Source organism: Megalops cyprinoides, chromosome 19, assembly GCF_013368585.1.
Source record: "Megalops cyprinoides isolate fMegCyp1 chromosome 19, fMegCyp1.pri, whole genome shotgun sequence".
Lineage (NCBI taxonomy): Eukaryota > Metazoa > Chordata > Actinopteri > Elopiformes > Megalopidae > Megalops > Megalops cyprinoides.
This window is the reverse complement of record NC_050601.1, coordinates 17,576,905-17,601,274: the sequence shown is the minus strand read 5'-3', so window position 1 is coordinate 17,601,274 and position 24,370 is coordinate 17,576,905. Positions and strand designations below refer to the sequence as shown.

The 24,370-nt window shown below is 47.8% G+C and overlaps 1 protein-coding gene across 1 annotated transcript in view; it reads right to left on the bottom strand.

Moving 5' to 3' along the window:
- Positions 1 to 24,370, bottom strand: part of ppp1r9ba (protein phosphatase 1, regulatory subunit 9Ba) — a 46,063-nt gene that overhangs the window by 4,664 nt on the left and 17,029 nt on the right. The window contains exons 3-10 of the mRNA XM_036552114.1: positions 10,065 to 10,197; positions 8,875 to 8,995; positions 7,572 to 7,676; positions 5,046 to 5,181; positions 2,100 to 2,243; positions 1,791 to 1,844; positions 1,406 to 1,635; positions 882 to 978 (exon numbers count right to left, since the gene is read on the bottom strand). Of these exons, the coding sequence (XP_036408007.1) occupies positions 882 to 978; positions 1,406 to 1,635; positions 1,791 to 1,844; positions 2,100 to 2,243; positions 5,046 to 5,181; positions 7,572 to 7,676; positions 8,875 to 8,995; positions 10,065 to 10,197 (1,020 nt within the window). The remainder of the gene's footprint in view (positions 1 to 881; positions 979 to 1,405; positions 1,636 to 1,790; positions 1,845 to 2,099; positions 2,244 to 5,045; positions 5,182 to 7,571; positions 7,677 to 8,874; positions 8,996 to 10,064; positions 10,198 to 24,370) is intronic.

The following is a 24,370-nucleotide window of genomic DNA, read 5'->3' as shown; positions in this document are numbered from 1 at the left end:
GATGAGCTCTCTGACTTCTACTGAATACTCACGGAGTACCCAAGACTGATGGATTCAAGCACAGAGAAACAGAGACACTGTACTAACTAAAGTAATTATTTTACAGAACCTGTTCTGTTAAGTGGTTCCTAATGTGCTTAAGTGGTTTGTCTGGGTCAAGAGAGACTTCATTCCACCCACCTACATGATCTAACATCTGGCAGGAGCACCTTAAGGACAGAATTTTATGGATGAGTGCCTTGAACAGAAGGAAGGAGAGTGGTGATTCCTGGGGGCTGAAGAGGAGCCGCAGGTGTAAGTGCTGGAGGAGTGATCAGAACTGAGAGCGAAATGCTCCCAGTCAACTGAAGAGTTAATTACTGCACTGGCTAGACCCCTCATTGTGAAATGCCCCATAGAAAACTCTGCTCTGCTCTATTACAATAGCACTTAATTTTTATGCATGTAATACACAGGTACCCTGTGGAGGAAACTGCTCCCAACAGGAATCCCAAAAACACAGCATGAAAGTGCTCAGGGAGGTTTGCATGTGCGCACACGCGCACAAGTGTGTGTGTATGTGTGTGTGTGTGTGTGTGTGTGTGCGTGTGTATGCAGTGCGATGAGTCAGGTAAACTAGTGCCTGCGGGTTCCCAGAATGCTCTGCTCCACTTCAGCAGAAATGTCCAGGATCGGTTACAGTGTGCATTACAGCAATGAGCTCATCAGGCTGAGAGAGCCGGCAGCCCAGCCGCGGGTTAGTTCTGTGTCTGTGTGACGGGAAGCAGAAGGTCACGGTGCACTTGTGACCGGAGGACCAGAGATCACCTTGCTTACCAGCTCTCCCACCGTGTGCACGCATACACACACATTGAGACATGTACTTCAGCCTCCTTCGCTACCTTGTCCTGTAGAGTCTCTGTCTCCTCCTTGTGGGAAGCCTCTGACTCTTCCTGGGCCCGGCGCTGGGCTGTCTCCTTCTTCAGGAACTCGATCTCCCTGGATCAGAACCAAGAAAAAGGTCAGAAGAGCATGCAGAAGCACACTGGAGTCTGACAGACACACAGCGCCACACAGGTGTGAGGAGGACACTTCAAGACTACCATTACAAGTGATAAGGTAATATCTTCAGTGTTTCAGGATAGCACTCCTCTAGTAAAATATACTGTATATTTATTGAAAGTTCATCACAAATATCCTTTGTAATAGCCTGTAAAATTTTCTGTTTTTCTTTGGGTGTTATTTCTAAACCTACAGTATGTAGGATGGCGTGTATTGCAGCAAACAAACTAAGTTTCTCTTTATCTGTGTTTATCTGTGTTAAAGAATCAAATAAAAACTTGTAGGCTTGTTAAATGAGGAGACCCAAACCCTAGACTGCCTTCAAAACTACATCTCCCAGAATGCCCTGCACCGTAGCCCTTACTTCTGCTGGTACTCCTTGATGAGGCGCTTGGCCTTGCTGTACTTGCGCTCCAGGGTCTGGTACTGGGCCTGCGTCTCCTTCAGGTGCTCGTCCACGGCCTGGCACAGGCTCTGCGCCTCCATCCAGTAGCCCTCCAGCTTCTCCATGCGCTCCTTGTTCTCCTTCACGCTCTGCTCCAGCTGCGCCTTCTCCATGCGCCAGCGAAGCTTCTCCTGTTCAGCATGGGCCAGCTGCGCAGGCGCAGACAGAAACGTCGGGTTAAACGGTTGCTGCATATCTCACCATTCAGTTCAGCAAATATTCCCTCCTCCAGCAGTGTGCAGTATAGCCCAAGACTACACAGCGTGATGTCACCCGCTGAAACCAGTTCTGTAGACGGTATTACCTTTCTCTTCAGTTGCTGGATCTCAGCCTCGGTGACAGCGTGCTTTATCTGAAGCTGAAAGGAACAGATCGTAAAAAAATGACACAATGTTCAGTGGCTTTTACCAAGTACCAGTTGGGATCTGACTCATTTCCAAAGAGACTGCCACACACGGCCATGTAATTACATGGTATGACAAGGGTGACATTAACGCAGCTGAGACATACACTTAACAGCGGCCCAGACACATTCTCCCCTCTACAACGCCCCAGCGAGCGTGACTGATGAAAATGTCTCCGAGACGTTGGGAGGTGACGTTCAAGCTCTCACCTCCTTGAACTTGTGGGCCAGCTTCTCCGGGTCCATCTCGATGGGGGACAGCATGTCCTCATTCTCCGCCAGATCGAAGACCTCGATGGCGTTGGGGAACATGGGGCTCATCTCCTCCTCCTCGTCGGTGGCGTACTCTCCGGTCTGATGGGGACAGACAAGAGCGCAGTCAGGGCCGGCAGCTGGCGCCCCCTCTTTTTGATAAGCCCCTATCTGAGTACCCATCATAACTGATGGTTAGGGTATTTTAAAACCTTCCCTGCAGGTGGAAAGGATGAACCTGCCCTGCATTTTACCTGGGTTTGGGTTCATGATCAGGAGCCATGGGCCTTCAGAAAATGATGGAGTGATATAAAGGACAACAGCATTCGTCTGTAATCTACAAACACATCCATTTCATTTCACTCATTCTATGCCTGGTTCGGTTCTGTACAACACTGGGCATGCTCAAGTTCAGGTTCGTTCACAATGCAGACAAATGTACTGTTTCACCCATCATATAAGGGCATATAAGTAACAAGAACAGACCTTCTTACATGGACTATGAGGTTTATATCTAGGCTTATGCACAAGCGACCCACAACACCCTGCAAAGCAAGCCTTCTGGCAGATCATTGATCCAAACGCGGTTAGCGGGGCATAGCACAGAGCTCAAAATGGAAGTAGAACTTGCTGTAATCAATACAGCTCGGCCCACAAAAGAGATGTTAAGAGAAACAAGCCATTTGCACAGAATATCGATCATCATTTCTAGCTGCTCTCAAAAGAGGGTCTACAGTTTTTGGGTAGAATTTGCAGTATGTAGTGTGTTCCCAGCAATAATTTTCTTCCCAAACCATTGCTACAGGTTCGACATCTGGAACAGGACTGAGGCTGTGACGTGACAATTCTGTCAATTTTGTTTCCCTGCTTTACTGAAATCTGGCCACTAGATGGCATGACTGAGTTAAGCACAGCCATGCAAAAAGTCTTAAAATGAGAGAAACAGATCAGACCAACTGAGAACAGTGTACAATGGGCCTCCCACCATTTTATATCTACTCAGTGCTGCATTGGCGCTGATGTGCAAACTCTTCAAGGCTATGAGGAGATCAATATTTGCACTGATGCATATCTTTAGAGGTACGCCCACACGTTGACATCGCGGGCACTTCATGTTGCGTCGATACTGTCAATAGTGTCCCATCCATCTCCATATGATCTACATTTTAACAGAAGGGGTCACTCTCATGTCAAAACTGGGGCAGGGACACACCAGGGCTAAACAGACACAAGCAAATACCGAAACAGTTAAAATAATACTCCATTTATGATCAATGCAGTTTAACTGAAAGGAGCCCCACCCCATAATGCCCACGCTGCATGCTGCATAGACAATCTTGTGTGCACACGCCACCCCCGACTCCCACCCCAAGTGTCCCGTGCAGCCGAGAGTCGAGCTCTGAAGCACGCCCTGCGAGGCCCACTCTCCGCCCCCGAGCTGTAGCGCCCAGCTAGCCACCCACCGGCTTCGCTGCAGGCTAGCTACCCTTTCCCCTGGCGGCGAGCAGCCACGGCAGCATCCAAACAAGCCTGGGCGATTCTGAAGCGCTCCAGCTCGGCGCTCAGTCCAGCTACAGGCTACAGGCTATAGGCTACAGAAATCCCCTGGGCCTGCTGATTTTGATGGCTGTGAAGAGCACACCATCGCCAAGGAGACTACAGAAGAGAGGAAGGTGTGGCGTATTGGGTGGGGAAACACATTTGTCCATATCTGACTGCAGTTGAATTTGCCTCACATCATGCCTGACATGTAGAATGGGTCTGATTAGCATGAATAAGACCCTGAACTCACACAGGAAAACACAGGCACCCCACCCACCACACACTCACTCTGGAAGCATCCAGCCGCAAAAATACTGAACACCTAGTCTGCCTGGAAGCTGGGTACATGAAGGATACCCAGGCTGGATGCAGCGACCTTCTGGCAGGCTTGTTCAACAGAACAATGTGCTACAAAGTGGTACCTCCTTCTATCATGCAGAAAAACCCACCCTCCTCTTCAACTTACTTCTCTTTCTCTGCAGTTCCTGTTCATAGAAAGCTGTGCAGAGGTCTCCTTTAACCGGGACCAAGGCCTGTCATTTCTGACACAGCCACATTATGTGCCGAATCCAAACTGTGAAGCTCCCACTGCTAAACAGTTCTGTATGCCCAACACATTTTCTGCTTTGCACTTCTGACCAGCCAATTCAGTGTGCCACTACTGTTGTTGTGGCTGAGGAGAGGGTGCATGATGGGAGTTCTCATGGGGAGTTAGAGGACAGCTCAAGGTCCTGAGATTCACCTTCAGGGGTTGGGGTTCTGCACAACAGTGGCAGTAAGAAGAGCAGCTACCATCCCCTCGAACGATTCCCGCTCAGTCACAAGATAACAAACTGCATCAGTAAAAACAGCGGACAGCGGGATGGAGATGAATTCCCAGAGGAACGACAGGAATAGAAAGATACAGTACAGCGCCGCGTGAACGACCGCCATTAAGGCTGATTTATGCTTCTTGTGATCAACTGCCGCACAAACAGAATGGCTCGATTGCAACAATAACGGTCGTTCACATTGGGGATTGCGCTGCCTATCATGCACACCTCAGATTTCGTAGCAAAGCAAAGGGCTATGGAGACAAGTATGAAGATCAGCATATTTGACAACTGATTGATGATGAACATTATCCAACTGACCAATAGGAAAACTGGGCCAAACTAACCATTTTTTTGTTCATGTGGCCACATACTGCTCTGCAAAAATGCAAGAAGCATGAAGGAGGGCAGAGGGTGCAGACATGGATGCATTTGTGTTCATATAGAAATTTGAAGCATAAACTGGCGTTAAAGAACAGGGAGCAGGGCTGGAACGGGCTGCAGGATGTTGAAACGACGTTGTGTAAAGGAACTGGGGGAATGTCTGTACCTCATCCTCGTCGTCCATGTACTGGGAGTAGCGCTGTTCCATCATCTCGCGCTGCCAACGCTCCTGCTCCAAGGTCTGCTGGATGAGCTGGGCCACTTCGCTCTGCTCCCCCGGCTTCTCCCGCCCAATCACAAACCTGCAGACACAGACCCCGCCCCCCTCTCACAGTCAATCACAGACCACTCCCCCCTCCTGCCCGTTATGCTTCAGCCTGCGGATTCTCAGACAAGCGTCCCTCGGTACACAGAACCAGGTGTTACAGAGGACAGGCTTACACCCAAACAGGACTAAAACAAGTGTAAGCATAAGCAGGCAAGCAGGATACCGGATTGAAGATTTGGAGTTTAGAAATGCTCGAGGAGGACTGTTTGACAAAACACCCTACTGTGGTGCAGATGGTCAACAAGGGACAGCCTTAAAGAAAGAACACAGTAACACGGATTAATCGTAGAAGTGTTGCTATTGGACCATCACTTTCTCACACAAGTACGTATAAACTAGGAGCCAAATTGAGAGAATCTATTGCAGTCTTTTGTGCCCTTTTCCACTTGCACCACATTTAATTACAGTTATTTTGTTGAACTGTACATGATGCCAGGTAATGGGAGTGTGTGCTTAAACCCTAGACTGTTGCACTTGAGGTTAGCTACATTCAGATGATGACATTAATGCCTCGTCATGCAAGTGTAACCTCTCCTGAGGTTATTTCATGCTTTTAAGGCTGTGTCACATAAGTCAACCTGATACAGCTGACATTCTTGAAGGGATAACTTCAGTTACTTACCAATACTAATCAACAGGTCTGTATACTGTAATGAAGAAGTTTAAGTAGTAGTAGTAAGTAGTAGTACTAGTAGTAAGAAGTAGAGTGGTTTGATTTCCAATATGTGAGATATGTATGTCAATGTTTGCAGCATATAATGGCAAACAGATCAATTATTACCACACTGAAATATGTAATTTCATATATATATATATATATACATATATTGCAAAACATATAGCATAAACACAAATACAAAATGCAATACAATTATATATTACCATAAACAAATATGGTAATAAGTAATACTGTGGTGCAATATATGTCATATGATTTGAGCTGTACTGAAAATACTTCATATTTCTATTCATATGTCTATGATATATATATATTACTGTTTCCGAAGTGCTGTATACAAATGCCAGCGGAGCATCCTTATTGGCCGAGGGCGCATGACTCATCCTTGCCATCAAGCAACGAATCACTGGACAGAAACTGCTGCACACTCCTTGAGCTAAACAGCGCTAAAGAATAGCTAGCAATTAAATACAAAAATAACAGCTTTCCCGGAAACAGACCTGAACATCAATTTCCTGCCTATGGTCTAGAAAACCATCAAAACATCACCGCTGCTTCTAAATCCAGGGCTGTGTTTTTGCCAACAATTTGAGCAGAGACTAAATGAGTAACATCACCTTCCTTTAGCAAGCTGACTGAGATGGTCAGCGTGCTTCAACAATTCATGCGAGGCGAGGTGTGTTTATCTGAACGCTAGATAAACCTGAATCTGGCTTTTCATACTGGAGATGGGCTGTTGTGACGACCAATTTTCAGAGCCAGAATTTGAGAACAGAACGTCCCTGCATGGCTGGGATTGCAGTTGTAGTGGATGCTCTCAAACTATCAATCATGGGATGTTGTGAAACTTTGGCTCCTTCACAGCATTACATCATAAGCCTCAGGGCACGCCGTTGTCAACTTTTGTTGTCAACATCCACCTTTTCCTGGTTGCTGTTTTGGCTAGCGATTACAAAGGAGCACGCCATGATGTTGGAGGGTTTTCGCTGATTCACTGACATGCGCTCCCTCTGTCCCACCTCCAGAACATTGACTTCTCACTGAGGAACCTCTTATTATTCTGCCAAAATCCTGCCAGCACATGAAGATCAGACTAAGCATTAGGCAATCCCATTAACCCCCGCTCCCTGAATATAATTTGAGTAGGGGGGTTGATGGCTGGGGGATCTAAACCCATTCAGGAACAGGATCATGGAAACTTGATATACAATGTACCCACCCACCCAGTTGTCGCAATGTAGTCTTGGCTGTGGTTTTGACATTGGCGGTTTTACATCAAAGGCTTTTGTTCATAAACCTGGACAGCTTCTGCCTTGGAGGCTACATTAATGACTCAATGGCTCATGGGATTTGTAGTGTAGTATAGCAAATGATCAAGGATCCCATGAGCAAGTACACAACACACTCAATGGGGACAACATGTTCCATCTTTGCTATGAATCGGGTAGGTTGCAAACCCTGCAAACCTCATGATGTCAGGGTAAACCCTAACTCTATACAAACCCTTAGTGAACCTGAAATAAAGCCCACTGATCCAAAGAAAACATGCAAAAATCTTTTTTCTGACAACCATACTCTGTCTTACCATAGGTGAGGGATCCTTGATGACCTCAGTTCAGCGCTGCTCGTTGCTGTGGTCATGAATGGGAGGGAGCTGATATTTTAAACCCCAGTAAAACCCTCACCTGACAGTTCCGGTGGTGTTCCTCAGGACCGACGCAGCAAAGCTCTGGGTCACCCCCACCAGACTGGTGCCGTCGACCTCCACGATCAGGTCGTTCACCTGGATCCTGGGGTGGGGGTGGGGGTGGGAGGAGGCAACACAGGACACAGCAGAACCACAACAAGCTGAGTTACGCCCGGCACACAGGAACAGCCTTGTGAGAAAGCATGTGACTGACAGAGCTCAGCTATGTAAAGAATCCCGGGTTGATTCGAGGCAGCGCCAGCCCTGTTTATCGCGGTATATGTTGTTGTTGCCGCTGAGAAATCAGGGAGATAACGCACACGCCCCGCCAATTTGCTCTCACAGGATTCAAACAGGATCCTGTAAACAGAACGCAAACTGCCAGAGGGGCAAGTCGAGGCAGCCTGCGGCAGTGCAGCGTTGCGGTGTGGAGCAGGGCTGCCGGTTCGACTGCCCGCTGGGGCACCGCCGTTCTTAACCCAGAAGGTACTTAACCCAGAACTGCCTCAGTGAATATCCAGCTGTATACATGGGTAACCTGTGAAAAACCCGTCTGCTAAAAGCCAATTACATATAATGTCATGTAATGTAAATGTAAACATGGGCTGGAACGCTGGGCATTCTCGGATTCTCGGCGGATTATCACGCATCTCAGAAGATGGAGAAGAGAAGCATGGAGAAATCAGCCGCCCGCGCCCTCTGCAGTGCGTGACACAGTGCAGCCCTGCCTTTAGCAGCTGCGTCGCAGACGGTCCATCCGCGGCCGCTGGAGGCGGGACGACGCGCCACTATCGGGGGCGAGCACGCCACCAGCCCGACGGATGAACCTGGCTCTGACACCTCCGGCACGCTCTTCACCCCGCCTCCCCCCATGCATAATTCAGCGCCCTGCCGCATCTAGTTCCCTCATATCCAGGGGACTAATAATAGCTTCTGCCCCTGCTCCATTATGCAGGATCAGCACAGAGCAGCGGGGCAGTGTCACGTGCTCCCATATGACCTCTGACCTCAGACCCCTCCTTTAGAGAGAGCGATGATAGCACTAGCTGCACTGAGATTGCTGATGCTCCACAAGGAATCTGTACACAGCTAAATCACATATTGTCCCCCTGCGACCTCTGACCCCTTAAACATTGCTTCTGACCTAGCGCTCCCCTTGGGGTAAAATGACACGGCAATATTTCATCCTGACACCTTGGTTTAATCTGTGTTGGCAGAATAAGTGGTGAGAAGCACCACCCCTGGCACCGCCCACCTCCAAACCCCCCCCCCCCCCGCCCCATCTTCCCACGCCCCCATACCTGCCGTCCCGGTGAGCGGCCCCTCCCTCGGTGACCGTCTTGACGAAGATGCCCAGCTTCTCAAGGCCCATGTCTGCCCCGGCGCCCATCCCGATGATACTGATTCCCAGGCCATCTCCGTCTGTGCAGGGCAGAGAGGGGGCACAGCGTCAGCGCACAGCCACAGCGGTGTTCAGCGGCGTTCAGAGCAGGGCGGCCATTTGCATGTAGCTTCATGGCCACAGTCACATGTCTGTTTCAATCAACTGACCACCCTGACTAAACCAGCTGAGCTTCCCCTCCAATCTGTTTGTGAGTGTATGTACAATACTGCTGGGCCATGACCCTGCAGGACTGCAGTTTTGTAACCATAGTGTCCTGCTGGAATGTTCTTTAAAGTCCTGGCTCTGTTATAAGCATAAAGTTTGGATCCTGGACGGACCCCTGCTGTTGTCCTTGACTGCTCCAGGAAATCCAAGCTCTGCAAATGGCCAATATGTTAAACATTGCCTGGAATTTGCTGAAACAAATGAATTAGGGCAAACATTATACCTGCATTGATTTTCATACATAACCTCATTATTCCAGTTATAGCAAATAAATAGTGACGACATTGTCAGAAGTGCAATGAAACACAACCTGTCTTACCCTCTTTCATTTCCTCTCAAAAATACTCTCATGTCAACATCTTTGATTTCCTCTGTGGCACCACACTGAAAAGAGTTACTGTAGATAAGGTGTGAATATTTCTGCCCCAGCATCTACATCGGACCCTCACAGCAGAAAGCACAGGCAGAACACCAGCCTCTCCGTGCCACACAGGGCGGAGCTCTTGGTCTGGTGCGCTGTTCTGGTTTCAGTTGTAATCAATGTCCCCACCCTTCTCACAATGCCTGCTCAATACTGCGAACCCTTACTTACGGTTCTGAGATGCATTTTTGTATTTTATCTGGATCAATCCATCACATATTTGATCTAAATATTGAAGTAAAAAAATCTACATATACTGAATCACACAATGTATGAACGTATTTTAATATATGTGGAATGTTCCGGTTCTTCTGGAAGCATTGGTCTGTATTTGTGAAGTATTCACCCAGTCGAGTCATATAACTGTAACTCGAAGTGGTTACTGATCACGTCTGGGGGAAAACAGATGTGGTTTAAACAGTAAGGGGCAGAGAGTCCGGCCACAACGAGCAGCGCTCCACCTTTCTCCAGCTCCACAGGGAACAGGTCCAGCCGCTCCACCCTCTTCTCCAGCTCGTACTCGGCCGAGGCCGCCATCGGGTCCACGTCATCATTGCGCCGGTCGTAGTCCTCGTTGGAGTAGGTGGTGAACACCTGAGAGAGGTGAGAGAGGGAGAGAAAAAGGAGAAGGCCGGGGGTGGTCAGGCAGACGTCCACAGTGACTTTCGCAGAGTAATTTTTGGGCACAGTAATTTTACTCTAAACAAACGCTAGCCCCTATAGCGTAGCACAGAGAATCGCCTCATTACATAAGCCTGTATGCGTATGTGTCTCTTCCCCTCTTGCATGCTAATGACCCTGCCCACGATTTCACTGTACCCTTTGTCCTACTATTTCTATGGCCCAGAATACACTGATGCAGCTGCGATCCAATCAATGCGCTGGTGAATACAAAGAGAGTGTAGGAATGTGCCCCAGCGGGCATGCGCGAGTCCCAGCCAAAGACTTTTGAGTCATGTCAGTTTCCACCGCGGGTTATGAGACTTTTGAGCCCCCTGCAAAACACAGCCCAGCACACATCCGCATTTCCCAGGGTGCACTGCGGGGCACCAAAGCCAGGCATCTACTCAGCGCGGGCCTTCCGCTCGGGAGGCAGGCTGGCCACGCACCGAGGGCTGAAAAACGAACGGCGGATGGAGATGGATCGATCAGGCGGGGAGGGTGAGCAATATGCGCCATGCCAGCGCCCGGCTAACGCGCTCTTAGACAGATAATGGATGTGGGCCGAGCACGGGGAAGCTATATTTAATCAGAGCAATCGAGGGCCCCGCTCACTTATGGCCGGCGCAGATTTAATCTCTCCAACAGCACAGATTTCCGAAAGTCCCCAGGCCGACCCCGTTTCACTGCAAGATAACAAATATGATTTTAGGATGGATGGTGCAAAAAGAGGAAATGTGATATGTCTATATATTTCTTTTTATGATTACAGAGGTTCTCTGTTTTTGATTAATTATTTAAAACCCAACAATGGACTTGCATTCTGTCCAGGGCATGTACTTATGGTGGTTCCACATGATAGAAATTTGGATATCCCCAATCAGGAGTCAAAGCAGCACAGCTCCCATTACTGATTTATTACACACCTGTTGTTTATATAACAGTTTAACAGTTTATCATCTATTGTTGGTATATATTTAAAAACTGCCACACCATTGGATCCTGTCAGGTATTCTGTGGTTCCTGCATGGTGAAAGATTTTGAACTTATTGTAGCCTGTGATGTGCATGTAAAGTTAACAGTTCACAGTAATGGAGTGCAGTGCAAAACCATCTTTTTCATGTTAAGTCTAAAAATAATCACTGTTTTTACACACATTCTGGAGATGCTTCAGTCCTAAACAATTCCACACACAGACTGGGCTCAAGAGTGATTCATCATGGGCTCGCCCACCCTCTTACCGTGGGATATTTGCTTTAGCAAAATTAAGATTAAAAAAGGGAGCGCTGTAGCAGCCGCAGTGTCACGCGCCGCGCAAGTGCTGAAAAGCAAGTGGATTTTACCGCAGGACACAGAAATCGAGGGTTTGAAGCCGTTTGCCAGCTTATGGAGGAGACACAAAAAATGATGTGTTAAGTTTCTAGCAACGGGGCAATGTGAGATTTGAGTTCAGTCGATGTTTGGAAAGGAGTCACTCTGGGCTTCCTCTCCTCAGTGCGCGGAGCACGAATGCATTTCAAAGGCCTACCAATGATCAGAGATGGAGCCAAACTTTCATGGTGGAGAGAGATGCCTGACCTGAGGCGCCACGGCGACACTTCCTGTGCTAAAGACGCTTCACAAGCATTACATTACATTACTTTCACTTAGCAGATGCTCTTATCCAGAGCAACTTCCTGCACAGTAGAACAGAAGTGTATCCGTTCAAGTTAAAAGAGCAACAGTGTCAGACCAGGCCTACAACACTTCCAGACCAGTGAGCGTGAGCATAACACTGTTCAAGCTCTACTACAAGTTAACTTGGGCAACCTGTCTAGACAAGGGAAGCCGCGTATACTATCATAGATCAGTCAAGAGATCAAGATTGAAGCCTTAATGCGGCGTCTTAGACTTAGGCCTAGGCCACACTAGCGCCCATGTTAGGTCAGGAGCGGACTGATGACACGAAGAGAGAGCTTGGACTTCCAGCAAAGCAGCAGGTTTCACTTGATTCAGGTCTCCCGTCTTGCCCCTCAGTGACACCAATACCCGGCAATGTGTCCCCTTGTTCGAAGGCCGTGTGCAAACATGGGGGAGGCGTGCGAGGAGGGAGAGAACGGTGGAGCCACTTCTCCATTTTAAAACATTCACCGATACATGTGGTTTAACAGTCTGAGGCAGAACGGAATCTGCATGCATGTGTGCACGTGTGTGCGTGTTTGCACGTGTGTGTGTGCGCACATGTACTTGTATGTGTGTCTGTGTGGGTGTGAGTGTGTGTGCAGTTTGATTGTACCCCAAACCCCTGACCCAGTGTCATGCTACCCAGGCAAAACCCCGACCATTATATGTAAAATACTGGAATAAGACCCAGGCTTAGTGTAGTGTTGAGGCACTATACTTGTAAACTGTGTGTGTTAATGACGCTGTTGGAACAGCAGAGCAGCTGGATGGATCAAAGCTGGTTCCAACACCAGTTCCAACAACACAAGTAACAGCAGGATGTATATTTCCAAGCTGAGTGGAACTGGTATGTTTAAAATCCTGGAAAGCAATTCAGCAGGTTTTGACTCTAATTAATCCCTCAGCTTGGACTGGAAGTGTTAAGCACTTTCATCTGGAACATTTAGCTTGCTGTCTCTCCGACTGGAATTATTTGCATGACATCCTCCAATTAACACCCCTGTGAAAAAGTAATAAATGTCAGCATACAGTTAAATATGAAATCCAAAATGAACAGAAGGCCTCGTAAAATATGTCAAATGTATTCCATATATTACAATTATATCAATTATTGCCTCTATTTTAATCTCATGCTGTACAACGTATTTTTTAAGATATGTAATTTTACAGCATATTATGGAAATTATATAAGACTAGAATTGCACGACAAGAAAAGGAAATACTTTGACTATCTGAGGGAATAGAAAGGAATCCACATTCATGGACGCAGTCTCTAGTGGGTGTAGTCTGATTTCATATACTGTGACTGGCAGCATGTGAGTTAGCTCAGGTCAGCTATTGCTGTTGAGCTTGGACAAATCCTGGCCTTCTGAGATGTCCACATCTTTCTCTGGAGGTCTTGACGTTACTTACTGTAATACGCCTGACTGGTTTTACAGTGCTATGAAGGCTAACGCCTCACGCTGCGAGCGTACTATTAGATGACAACAGAGCAAATCCGGGTGAGAAATCAGACAGTGGATAGTGGGCTGGAGTTCCACTGATCCATCCCCTCTGTCTTCCTCTCCTCCACTCGGCCGCATCAATATTTCATCAACGGATCTTCACGGTTTCTCCGCTTTCTCTCCTCTCTTCTCTATTCAAGAGTCTGTGGAATCCCATAATTAGCCCATCCCCTTTCTCCCTCTCCCTCCCTCCCTCTCCATCTCCCTCCCTTTATCTCTCCCATGGCATGTTACCTTCATCTCTCATCTCCCTCCCCCCAGCACTGTCTTTTTGCACATTCCACCCTCCCTCTCTCTTTCTCTCTCGTGCTGCCTTTCACACATTCCCTCCATCTCTCCCTTCCTCTCCCACTGCACGCAAACAGCAGGCAGCAGCATCCCTTTGCCTGAATACCATCGCCCCGGTCACATGGTACCCGTCTCCATGGCAATCGCCCAGCTTTGTGATTGTGAGTTTGACACCAGTTTTTTTTTTTTTCTTGGGGTTGCAATGAGAGGGAGGCTGTTTCTATCCTGTCTCTTTAATCACTCTGTGCCCAGGCGAATTCAATTTACCAATGCACACAAACGCTGCCTTTGCCACCAGGAAAAAAATGAATAAATAAAAAGAACAATAGTACTGTTCTGTACTGTGATTCTGTTTCCTGAAAATCACACTAGCATTACACTGGATTACCCTAATTTATTACTAACGTTCGTTGTCAGTCCCAAGCATACACACAGGCAGTGTATGAAGAGTTTGAAATTTTGGCAATTAGTAATTACCGAAATAAAATAATGAAAAATTATAATGGAATGAAGAACCTAAAGGAGAAAGACTTTAATCTGTGTGCAGTCTACCATCATATTTTTTATTGTACATCCCATCTTTCCAATAATCATACATGGGGTGAGACTGAACCGTTACAGGATTCATGGGCAGATGGAAAGATTTATGGTCACACTTCATTTTATTGGCCTATCTATACTGTAAGAAAACAGTTCAATACATGATAATATGTAATAAATCTGAGTGAGAAATGTATAAATTATAAATGATAAATTATTCATTATAAATTATTGTTTTACTGTAATAACTATTATTATTCAAATTGGGTGTGTTGAATTCCTGTCAGGTGTCATTATGATGATGATGTGGCAGCATCATTGATATTTAGAGTTACATTCAGTTTAGTCATTTTCTGACACCATACCAATAAGTGAAAACATTATCAACAACCTCATACCTGCTTTCTACCTCATTAACTCATTAACTATTTCAAAGGAATAAGTCATAAACAATAAGCAATATATTAAAGAAATATCAGATTCATTAAATTAAGTGTCACCTGTCTGGTTTCAAAACAGCATTTTGAGAATTTGTATTGATGGCTATTTCATCCATTTCCAAAGTGTATGCCTTCCCATAGTTCTGAGACAAAGAAAGGGTATATAGATTTGGCTGCAAGTTTAAATGTGTAATAGCTAATTTAAGAATGTTCAAACATAAGAACATGCCATTTCTGCTCTTAATTTTGCCTACACATAAAATAACAATGGTACACTTTACTGAAAGTGCTTAGATCGGTCATGTTTGGTACATTGTGTATATCTATTTCTATCTCAGTGTTACCATTTGTCTGTTCTGGTTATCACAGGAGTTTCCATAGTAACAAAACAAACACTTTCTTCTGTGACGAAATCCCTGACGTGTCACGTCACCTCCTGAGGCAAAAATCTACCCAAGAGGAAGTGACACAGGTGGCAGTTCCCTTTTTTGTGCTCCGAATGACTCAGAGGAAGGCCCGCCAAAACGTGGCCTATCTCATAATCAACAGTGAAACATCAAATCGCATTAGAGACATTACTGTGGTATTTCACACATATGAGTTATGAATCAGAATTGGAGGGGAGCTTTCAGGCACTAAACCACCCTGTCTACCACCAGCATTCAGGAGACAAGCTGCAAAGACAGGCTGTCAGTGTGCAGGTGTGCTGTATTTCAGAGTGAACCCAGGAACTCCCTGGGTCAGGCAGTAAAGGAGGACGTCAGTGAAAACTGCAAAGTTTAGTTCAGCATTTAACCCGCTAATCCCTGTGGTCACCTCAAGATGGAGGGATTCAGAAATAAATACGGCGTCCAAATATCTTCCATATAAAATTCACAGGAACAGCAGGGGTGTGGTGGTTTAGGAACTGTACTCGTAAGCAGGTTTCAGGTTCCAAAAAACAGAAGTGGAACTTTTGGCGCTAACCCAGAATTCAGGAGATGAGCCACAAAGACAGGCTGTCAGCATTCAGGTGTGCTGTATTTCAGAGTGAACCCAGGAACTGCCAGGGCCAGGCGGACATTAGCGAAAACTTGGCCCTTTACTAGTGAATTGAGACAGCCCAACGACTGCATCACTTCACAACTACATGCTGGCTGCTGAGTGGACGTGAATGATTCACCGGTCTTAAAGATGGATGCGGTCAGCAACCGGTTCAACGTCCCTCCAATGGTCACTCTGCACCGGGATGACAGATTGGGGACGATGGGTGTGGTGAGGCAGGCCATTGATCCCACACCCCCACCCGCCCCCACCCCCCACTCAATCTCAGGGCGGCCTTGTTTGAGTGCACAACAGCTGGGCTAACATCACATTTTGACACAGAGAGCTGGGTAAAGAAGAAGCTGCAACTGGATGCAGCCCCTCCCTGCCACACACAGAGGGGGAGGGGAGGAGCAAAGGCAACTGCCTGTGGTAAATCCTAGGCTCCCTCAGACGGGAACACAGGACACAATCCTGAAATGAGTCCAAACAACTGTGTTATGGAGGGCTGTGTAGGTAACCATGATTGTATGAATGAAGTCAATATGCCACACCCACAAGACGCTTACACACTCTTCTTCCAGTTATAAAGGGCAGAGCCGGTAACAAATAGCTCAAAGCACTGTGAAATTAACCTCCTGCTTTAAATACTAGAGGTTACAGTGTGGTGTAGTGGTAAAGGGCTAGTTGCTGGTTCAATTCCCCCGCTGGGAGACTGCTGCTATACCCTTGGGCAAGGTATTTAACCCATAATTGCCTCGGTAAACATCCAGCTGTATATATGGATGAAACTGTAACCTATCTAAGTCACTTTGGATAATAGCGTCTGTTAAATGACAATAATGTAATGTATACCATCAAAGGGCATGAGGCACAGGACCTGACGCAGACATGATAGGTTTAAGGGTCTCATCACCCATACAGGAAAGCAGCCTTACGTCTGACGTGCAAAACCGTGCGTGTGCGCTGACTGGAGTCTCACGCAGTGGCTATCTGTGTGGGCTTTCCTTCCCTCAGCCGAGCTGATCCCATGGATACAGGCTGCCGCCCCCGAGGATGCTGGGACACGGACGCGTAGGCAGATGTTGCGGGGCGAGGCACGTGAGCCCCCTGCGCTCTGACAGATGTGGGGATTAGTGGAGGATGGTGGACACTGCTCCAGTTATGAGCGTTAGTAGGTCACAGGGGCACGTGGCCAACCCGGACCCCCCCCACCACCACCACCCCCACCTACACCCCCCACTGAAGTGGGGCAGCCCTCAAAAGGTCTTACCTGCAGCCCTCTCTAAAATGCAAATGATGGAACGATGACTCACGACACCCTTAAAGCAGGGAAGACCAATGTATCGGGGTGTCCTCACAGCCAATACAATGGCACTTTCACTACACATAGCTGTAGCTCAGCCGTTCCAGGGCTTTGGCTGGTATGCTGCAGTACTGGAGTGGTAGAGCTGGTTTCCCTGTCACACAGTCCAACGCCAGCCCAGCCTCCCTGGCTGCTGCAGAGGGCTGGGAGTCAATCGCGGGGGGGTGGGGGGGGGGTGGTTACAGCAACACAGAAAAATCGAAATAGCGCAAGGCAGGCGACGCCCGTTTCCGACGTCGTGCCCTGATTGGCCGTCTAGCCCAGATGCGGTATCCGCCTCCGTCAGCACTTTCCGGTGCAGCAAGGGTGGAGGCGACCGAGGCAGCAGCGTTGCACAGACTCCCTTCCCTTCTCTTTTTTATGTAAGCATCTGGTTCCACGCCTCTTACAGGAGTGAGAATTAGGCTCGCGGCGAGCTGCTCAGCACTCCGGGTTACCATGGAGACCGCTCAGACACACACACACACGCACACACAAAAGAGCGGAGTCTGCAGGTACGGCTGGGGCTGTGACAGTGGTCGTTTTTTTTTTCCCCCCTCTCTCCCCGGTGCCGCCCGTGAAAAACTACTGCGCCCAACTGGGATTGGCTGCTGCGAGCTTCCCGCGGCTGCCAAAACCTGCCACGACGAGCGCGGGGATTAGAAAGCACGTGATTTAATCAGGACACCCGCCGCACTGAGGAGCCCGAACAATGAGAGCCGAGAGCCGGGGAGGGATCCGCTTGTGCCTTCAGACAGGATCCCTCCACCCCTTGCCATTCATTCACAATCAAAGGAGGATTCGGATGGGAGACCCACTAGCGCAGACACGAGGCCGCTAAGTGCTCCCAATTACCCACCCCCCACCCCCTAGTTCTGAGACCCACTCAGGCAGCGTTGCTGGTGGGAGGCCAGCAGGCTGTACAGCGGTGGCATTCTCCAAGCCTTCTCCCTGGCTCACAGCAACATGCAAAGTTCTGGGCAGCGGTGGGAATCTACACTAAACAGTGACATTATAAAATCTACAAGTGCGCAAGGAGGTGTAAATCATATGCACAGTCACACTGCAGTATCGATCCAGCAGTGCTCAAATATTCCAGCTTTCTCAAAAATAGGAAACTGTCCCACAGTCCTCATTCACCTTAACCCTTTTCCAGCAGTGCAGTTGAGATCACCTTCTTAGCGGAGGGGAGGAGCGGTGGGGAGGGGTGGGCACAGAAGGAGGAGGGGTGATCTGATGCACATCCTAAAAGCAGTGAACCACAACTGCTCTGCAACTGTAATGGCGCAAAGTCATAGAAAAGTATATCTTGAAAAAAAACTAACCTGAGGAGATACCTGGTTGATTCCAGCAGTTCTTTGGGCTGGAGAGAAACTCCACAGTACAGAGCCATGACTGAGCATTCCTGCTCGATAGAGGTTGTGTGAGATGTCACTGCCTTTGAGCTGACCTAAGACAGGGGCTCGCCCTGCTGAGCAAAACACGAAATCTAAGCTCAAAAGCAGAGGATGAGAGACGAAGGGCCTGGTGCAAATAAACACGCCACCGCTATGTGATGAAGGGTCCTCAGACCAAAGTTCAGAACTTAAAATAGAAGCTGTGGGGAGACGCAGGAAGTGCACCACGACAACAGGAAGTCTTTGATGAAAACCAGCCTCTCTCTCTGTCCCTCCGCTGCACCGCCCTCCAGGTCCGCCCGCCCACCTGCGCGCTCGGTTATGAGGTCTCGAGTGGCAAAGAAGCACACTCTCTCCTCGCGTTCATCAGGTGGCCCCTGAGTTCCTCCTGTACGTTTCTGTTTTTGAAAGATACCCTTTGTGATCAAAGATATTACACTATATTACATTACTGGCACTTAGCAGACGCTCTTATTCAGAACGACTTACATCAATTACAGGTCTGAAATCCAATTATACAGCTGGATATTTACTGAGGTAACTGTGGGTTAAGTACCTTGCCCAAGAGTACAGCTACAGTGCCCCCATGGGGAATTGAACCGGCAACCTTTTGGTCCTTAACCATTATGCTACACTGCCACCAAATATTCTAATTTGATACCCGCTTTACTCTGTTTGGTGAAGCAAAATGCCTTGTAAGTAGAGGCTGCCAAAATAGGGTCTTTTTTGATGGATGATCTGCGTTGTCTACTACCAACTTTCATAATGGTACAGTGAAAGTGTTGCAATGTTGTGAAAACATTACATGGATTCTGGGTCACTACCTTTTCAATAAAGCTTTGTGTCGATTGAATCCATTGACTATATTTGCATCTGTCTGTGATGGACTGATATCATTGCGGCTGTTCCAACTGCAAATTATTACACTTTCATGGTGCATTAACAAAGAAAGTTAGTTAAAAAAAATGGAGTTGCAAATCTGCAGTTGAATCTGCATTTCACTGGAAATCAAGGCTGGACTGCACCTTTTGTATCTTTGAGACTCAAATGAAGACATGATAACCTGTTTTCAGGAGAAAGGAAGTTAGACTGCAGGAAGAATGCACAGAGACAGCCCTTACACATAAGCACATACAGTTCTCTTTCAAATAACTACAGTCAGCTATCCACCATTTATTTAGCAACTCACACATATAGTATAACAGCAATACTTTCATATTACTTCATCTGAAACACTGAATTCAGAAATTGTTCTTAAAGATGAGATATCTCTCAATTTATCTGTTACCAGCTTGTAATGCTGACAGTGAAAAAAACATCTATCAGTCTACCTCTAATTAACACAATTTTCTGTGTCATCGTCTTTAGCAGCACTGGACAGCAGAATTATCAGCTATTTTCTTCTCCCCCTTGTCCACTCAATATTGAAATCTCCAATTGTACTACAGTACAGTACTATGTGTCACAATGTAAATAGCATAGTGCACCACAACAAAGCAAATGCCGAATGGAGGACAGGCCCATCTCCAACATCATCCAACTGACTCTTAAACAGGAGCCAATAGAGGCCAGTAGACCCATTCAATAACATCTATTAAAAGCACATTAAACCGATTTATTTGACAGACAGCAAATTAATGGAAGAAATGTGCTGAATTTTGAACGAACATTCTGGATGATATGACATGGTTCAGATATTGGGGCACCCTTATGTGAATGTCAGTGATGCTCTCAGCGTGGATAAGCCGCAATCCCTCACTTTATCTGCCCTGAGCCTGGCAGAGACAGCCAGTCCCCGAAGCTCAGAATGACGGATCACAATATGTGCCGCTTTCTGTGAATGGGGGGTGGAAGCAGAAGGCCTCAGGGATCGCAGCCATGGTGGCAGCCACTCTCATTCAGGCTGGACCCAGATTGGAGACTGAATGAGCCATCTAAGCCAATGAGGGCTTTCACAGGGGGGAGGGGGTATGGCTGCACACACGATAGTCAATATTAAGAGCAACTCGCATCCTAATTCAAATCGGGGCAACAGGCAGATCATAAATAGAGAAAGGACTACAATATTCATTTCTTCAGTCGGCACCCTCAACCAGAGACACTCTCAATGGCTTGAATTATCCAACTGGAATCCATTTTACACAGCCTACACATTCCGGGGAGGGCTTTTCAAGTCCGTCACAGTCGCGTGCCAACGCAACCGGTAAGCCTCAGGTCACAGCAACAGCAGCCTCTCCAATTACGCACATGGCATCCCCGCCACAGCGTAAAACTCTTGACACCCTGCAGAAAGCGTGATCTACATATGGGTGCCAGAATTAGCACACCGTACAACACGCCCTGGACTGCAGCGCGGAGCCATGGCTGCCATTGGCTGTGCAGCCGGGGAAGTAGGACATGACCACCTTGCCCAAAGACGTCTGAGTGGATTCGTCCCAGAGGGCTGCTGCCAGACGCAGCGCGGGAGAGCCGGGCCTGGCGGGTTATTTTCACAGACAGTTTCAGGGTATCAGGCTGCAGGCTGATGTATTAAAGCCTTCCTTCACCCCCTGCGGGACAACATGAGGGAGCTAATGCAGAGTCTTCACCACACGTACCGAGGCGATGCACGCAACGCGATGCACGCAACACACGAGCTTCACCTCAAGACAGCGGCTACAGCTACTGCTGTCACCGAGATGACAGCACAAAGACAAAACTGAGACCGGCCAAAGAACAGATGTTTTCAGATTTTGTTTAGCTAACGTACAAATTTCTAGCAAATTTCGCTGCAGCCAGTTCTTAAAGGTTGCGTATGCAGTGTGTGCAGACTAAAGGGGGAGGAATCTGAGATGCACACGGTGAGTAAATGGCACATCATTAGAGCAGGGTTTCCTTGACTCAACCCAGCCTCGGTCATCGAATGAGAGCTTTGACCTGGGAGCGATACGCTGGCCCTGTCTTTCAGGGCCAGCTGGAACCACCGAAAGGGGAGGCAACAGGCGGATGGAGGCGACAATGGGGAAGGTCTATGCCAGAGAAAGAGAGAAGAGATGTGCTGCTCTGACCTTCCCTATGTGAGGAGGGCCGATCCAGGGAGAGACACAGTACTCCGGTCCCCTGCCAGTAAGCCCCAACGCTTGCGAACCAGGCCGCAAAAGCAGAAAGAAACCATGGTGCCACAGTTCCAGCTCGTGGACGCAGACACAGTGCCAGGAGAGGGCCAGGCAGGGATTGTGGACAACCTCCATGATCTTTGAGGACGAAAGAACGGAGGAAGAAACGAATGCCATGTGTTTTGTTTTTTACTCCAGCCTGTTTCCATTTGTTTATTTTTTAAAGCGTTTCAGGGTCAACGCCGGGGTAACGCAGCAAATAAAACATTTGTTTGCTCAAGGACTCCAGCCTGTTGTGTCACAGTTGGCTCCATAGCAGAAAATGCAGAAAATAAACCAGTCTCACTCAGTTGCTCGAGTTAGAGGTAAAACAGGAGCAGTGCTGATCTCAGCAGTGTACTTTGAAGCCTTTATTTCTCAGCATCGCAGTGTTCTTTGACTGTGACCAACAGGGCTGCAGTGCTGCTTGCAACGGATGTTTATTTTATATGTGAATGATGAAGGTCAAAGGAAGGGCCTCCTCACGGTTCTGAGAGGAGCATGATAGTGAAAGTCCTCAGAGGGATCTGTTGTTCATCTCCCTGTGATGGCACAGCACACACACGCTTTTCCAGCACATGTGGTGTGACCCTTTGGCTCCTTCTCAGCACAAAGAGGGCCGTGCGGTCAGGAAGGGCAGCCACTGAAGGCAAACGGCTTCCCCCCTGGCACCAGCATCACACACACACACACACACTCATATGCACACCACACACCAAAGATGGGCAGCTGCTGGGAGAATGAGGGCTTTGCGAATGTACTTACTGAGCATGCTCCAAGGCTTACAGCCAGAAATATGGCCCTCTCCTGTCCTCTGATACTTGACATCTGATTTAGCCTTTGTAACATCCTGAAGGTTAGCAGCATTGTTCGGTGCAATTTTATGCTCCAGGTCCAATCACAGTCATCACCTAACAGCTAAATGGATTTCAGACCCGCTGAATAAGGTTCCCCATGCCACTATAGCCTGACCAACTCATTTTAATACAATACGAGGCCCTGCCTGTTGATACTAGCCAATCCCAGCTCTTTTACACAAGTAACCCCCTGGGGCAGCTGAAGGTGATAGGGGACAAAGTGTTTCCCCTAGGGTGGCGCCCATTCTATTTCTGCACTGAACTGTTGTGGATCATACACATAACATTGAAGTAATTATGAATGTCAATTTAGCACACACAACAGAACCAGCTGAGTGAAGGCCAACATCATATATACCCTGAGGAGTCTCATCCAACCAACAATGCCATGGTAATCTTACCACAGACACAGCTATGGCAGACACAGCTGGATAAATTTGTGGTGTTATGTATGTATTATGTACGGAGTCAAAGCCCAAAGTTAGCCCACACTACTCTCAGGTTCAAAACTTGATTACTTCATACTTTAGCGATGTATTTTACCACAGATTTACCAGTTAAACCCCAGCTGTATGCCAGCATTGTCGCAATATACTAAAGTGACCAATCAGACTCGTGCAAAATAAGGACATCTGCTGTGAAACAGGAAGCTTTTAAGTTTCTGTTCCAGAACAGCTCTGAGGTCAGGGGACAGCCCGCCACACAGAGACAGGAAATCGGGACCCTATGACTGAGCATGTGCGGCAGCATGTGCCACAGCACCGGACTCTAAGCCTGAGGGTTGCGAGATTGAATCCTAGGTCCCTGAATTGCTCCAATAATAATGCAGCTGTACAAATGAGTCCCAGTAATTGTGCAATTTTCAGCATGTTAAGTCCTCCTGCATTAGCTGAATTCGTAATTAACAATAAGGCTTAAACTAATCTCTTCGATAGGATGCAGGAGGCATCAGGACCACAGAGGCTTGGTGTGGGTTGGCCCAGGTTGGGGTGCACATTCCTCTTTAAAATAATCCAACACCAAAAATTCTCTGTATTTTCGCTTGAGAAAGGCCTGTCCCCCTGGCAGCATTCTCACTAATTGTCTGCTACAAAGCAATCACAAGACTGTAATTCTGAGTCAAATTAAACCAATAATGCCACTCCTGGCCTGTGTTGTTGACCTATCAGCACCGATCAGCTTTGAGAGCACGAATTACATTCCCACTTGAAGCACGGAACGGAAAGGCCTGAAATAACACCGGCGCTCTGAATATCTTTCCATCCTGGTTCAAATCTTATGGCACTGTAAACATTCCACAACACATCAAATTACAGATGCTCTCCTCTCAAAGTAGGTGTTGGGAACCACTGGCTTTTGGGGGACACAAAAACGTGTCTCCAGCATCCCGGGGGGGGAGGGGGGGGGGCTGGGGGGATGGGTGAAGGAATGAGAAAGCGAGAGAGGAAGAGGAAGAGATGAGTCAAAGCTCAGCAAGGGCCGCTGCTCATGAAGATGCACGCATAAACAGCCCTGGTGCCCGAGCAGCTGGTTCGCGAAGGAATCGCTCGAGGAATCTCGCTCCTAAACTGCAGCGATTAATGCAGGCAAACAATGCCGAGCACGACCGGAGGAGGAGAGCGGGGCGCAAAGAAATACACACGGGTTCACGAAAAACCCGACGAAACAGGCGGCCAAGAGACTGCATTAATAAATAAGGGAGAAACAGAGAGCGGTTTCCTCTGGCCGACGGGCGCACAGGCCTGAGGGGGTGGCAATTGTACGGCAATTACAATGCGTCTATTTTTAAAAAGCGGGCTGCCTGAAAACAAGGAGAGAAGGTGGTGAAAGGGAGAGACAGAGAGAGGGAGAGGGAGGGAGAGAGAAGGAGGGAGGGAGGGAGAGAGACAGACAGAGGGATGGGGGAGAACAAAGCT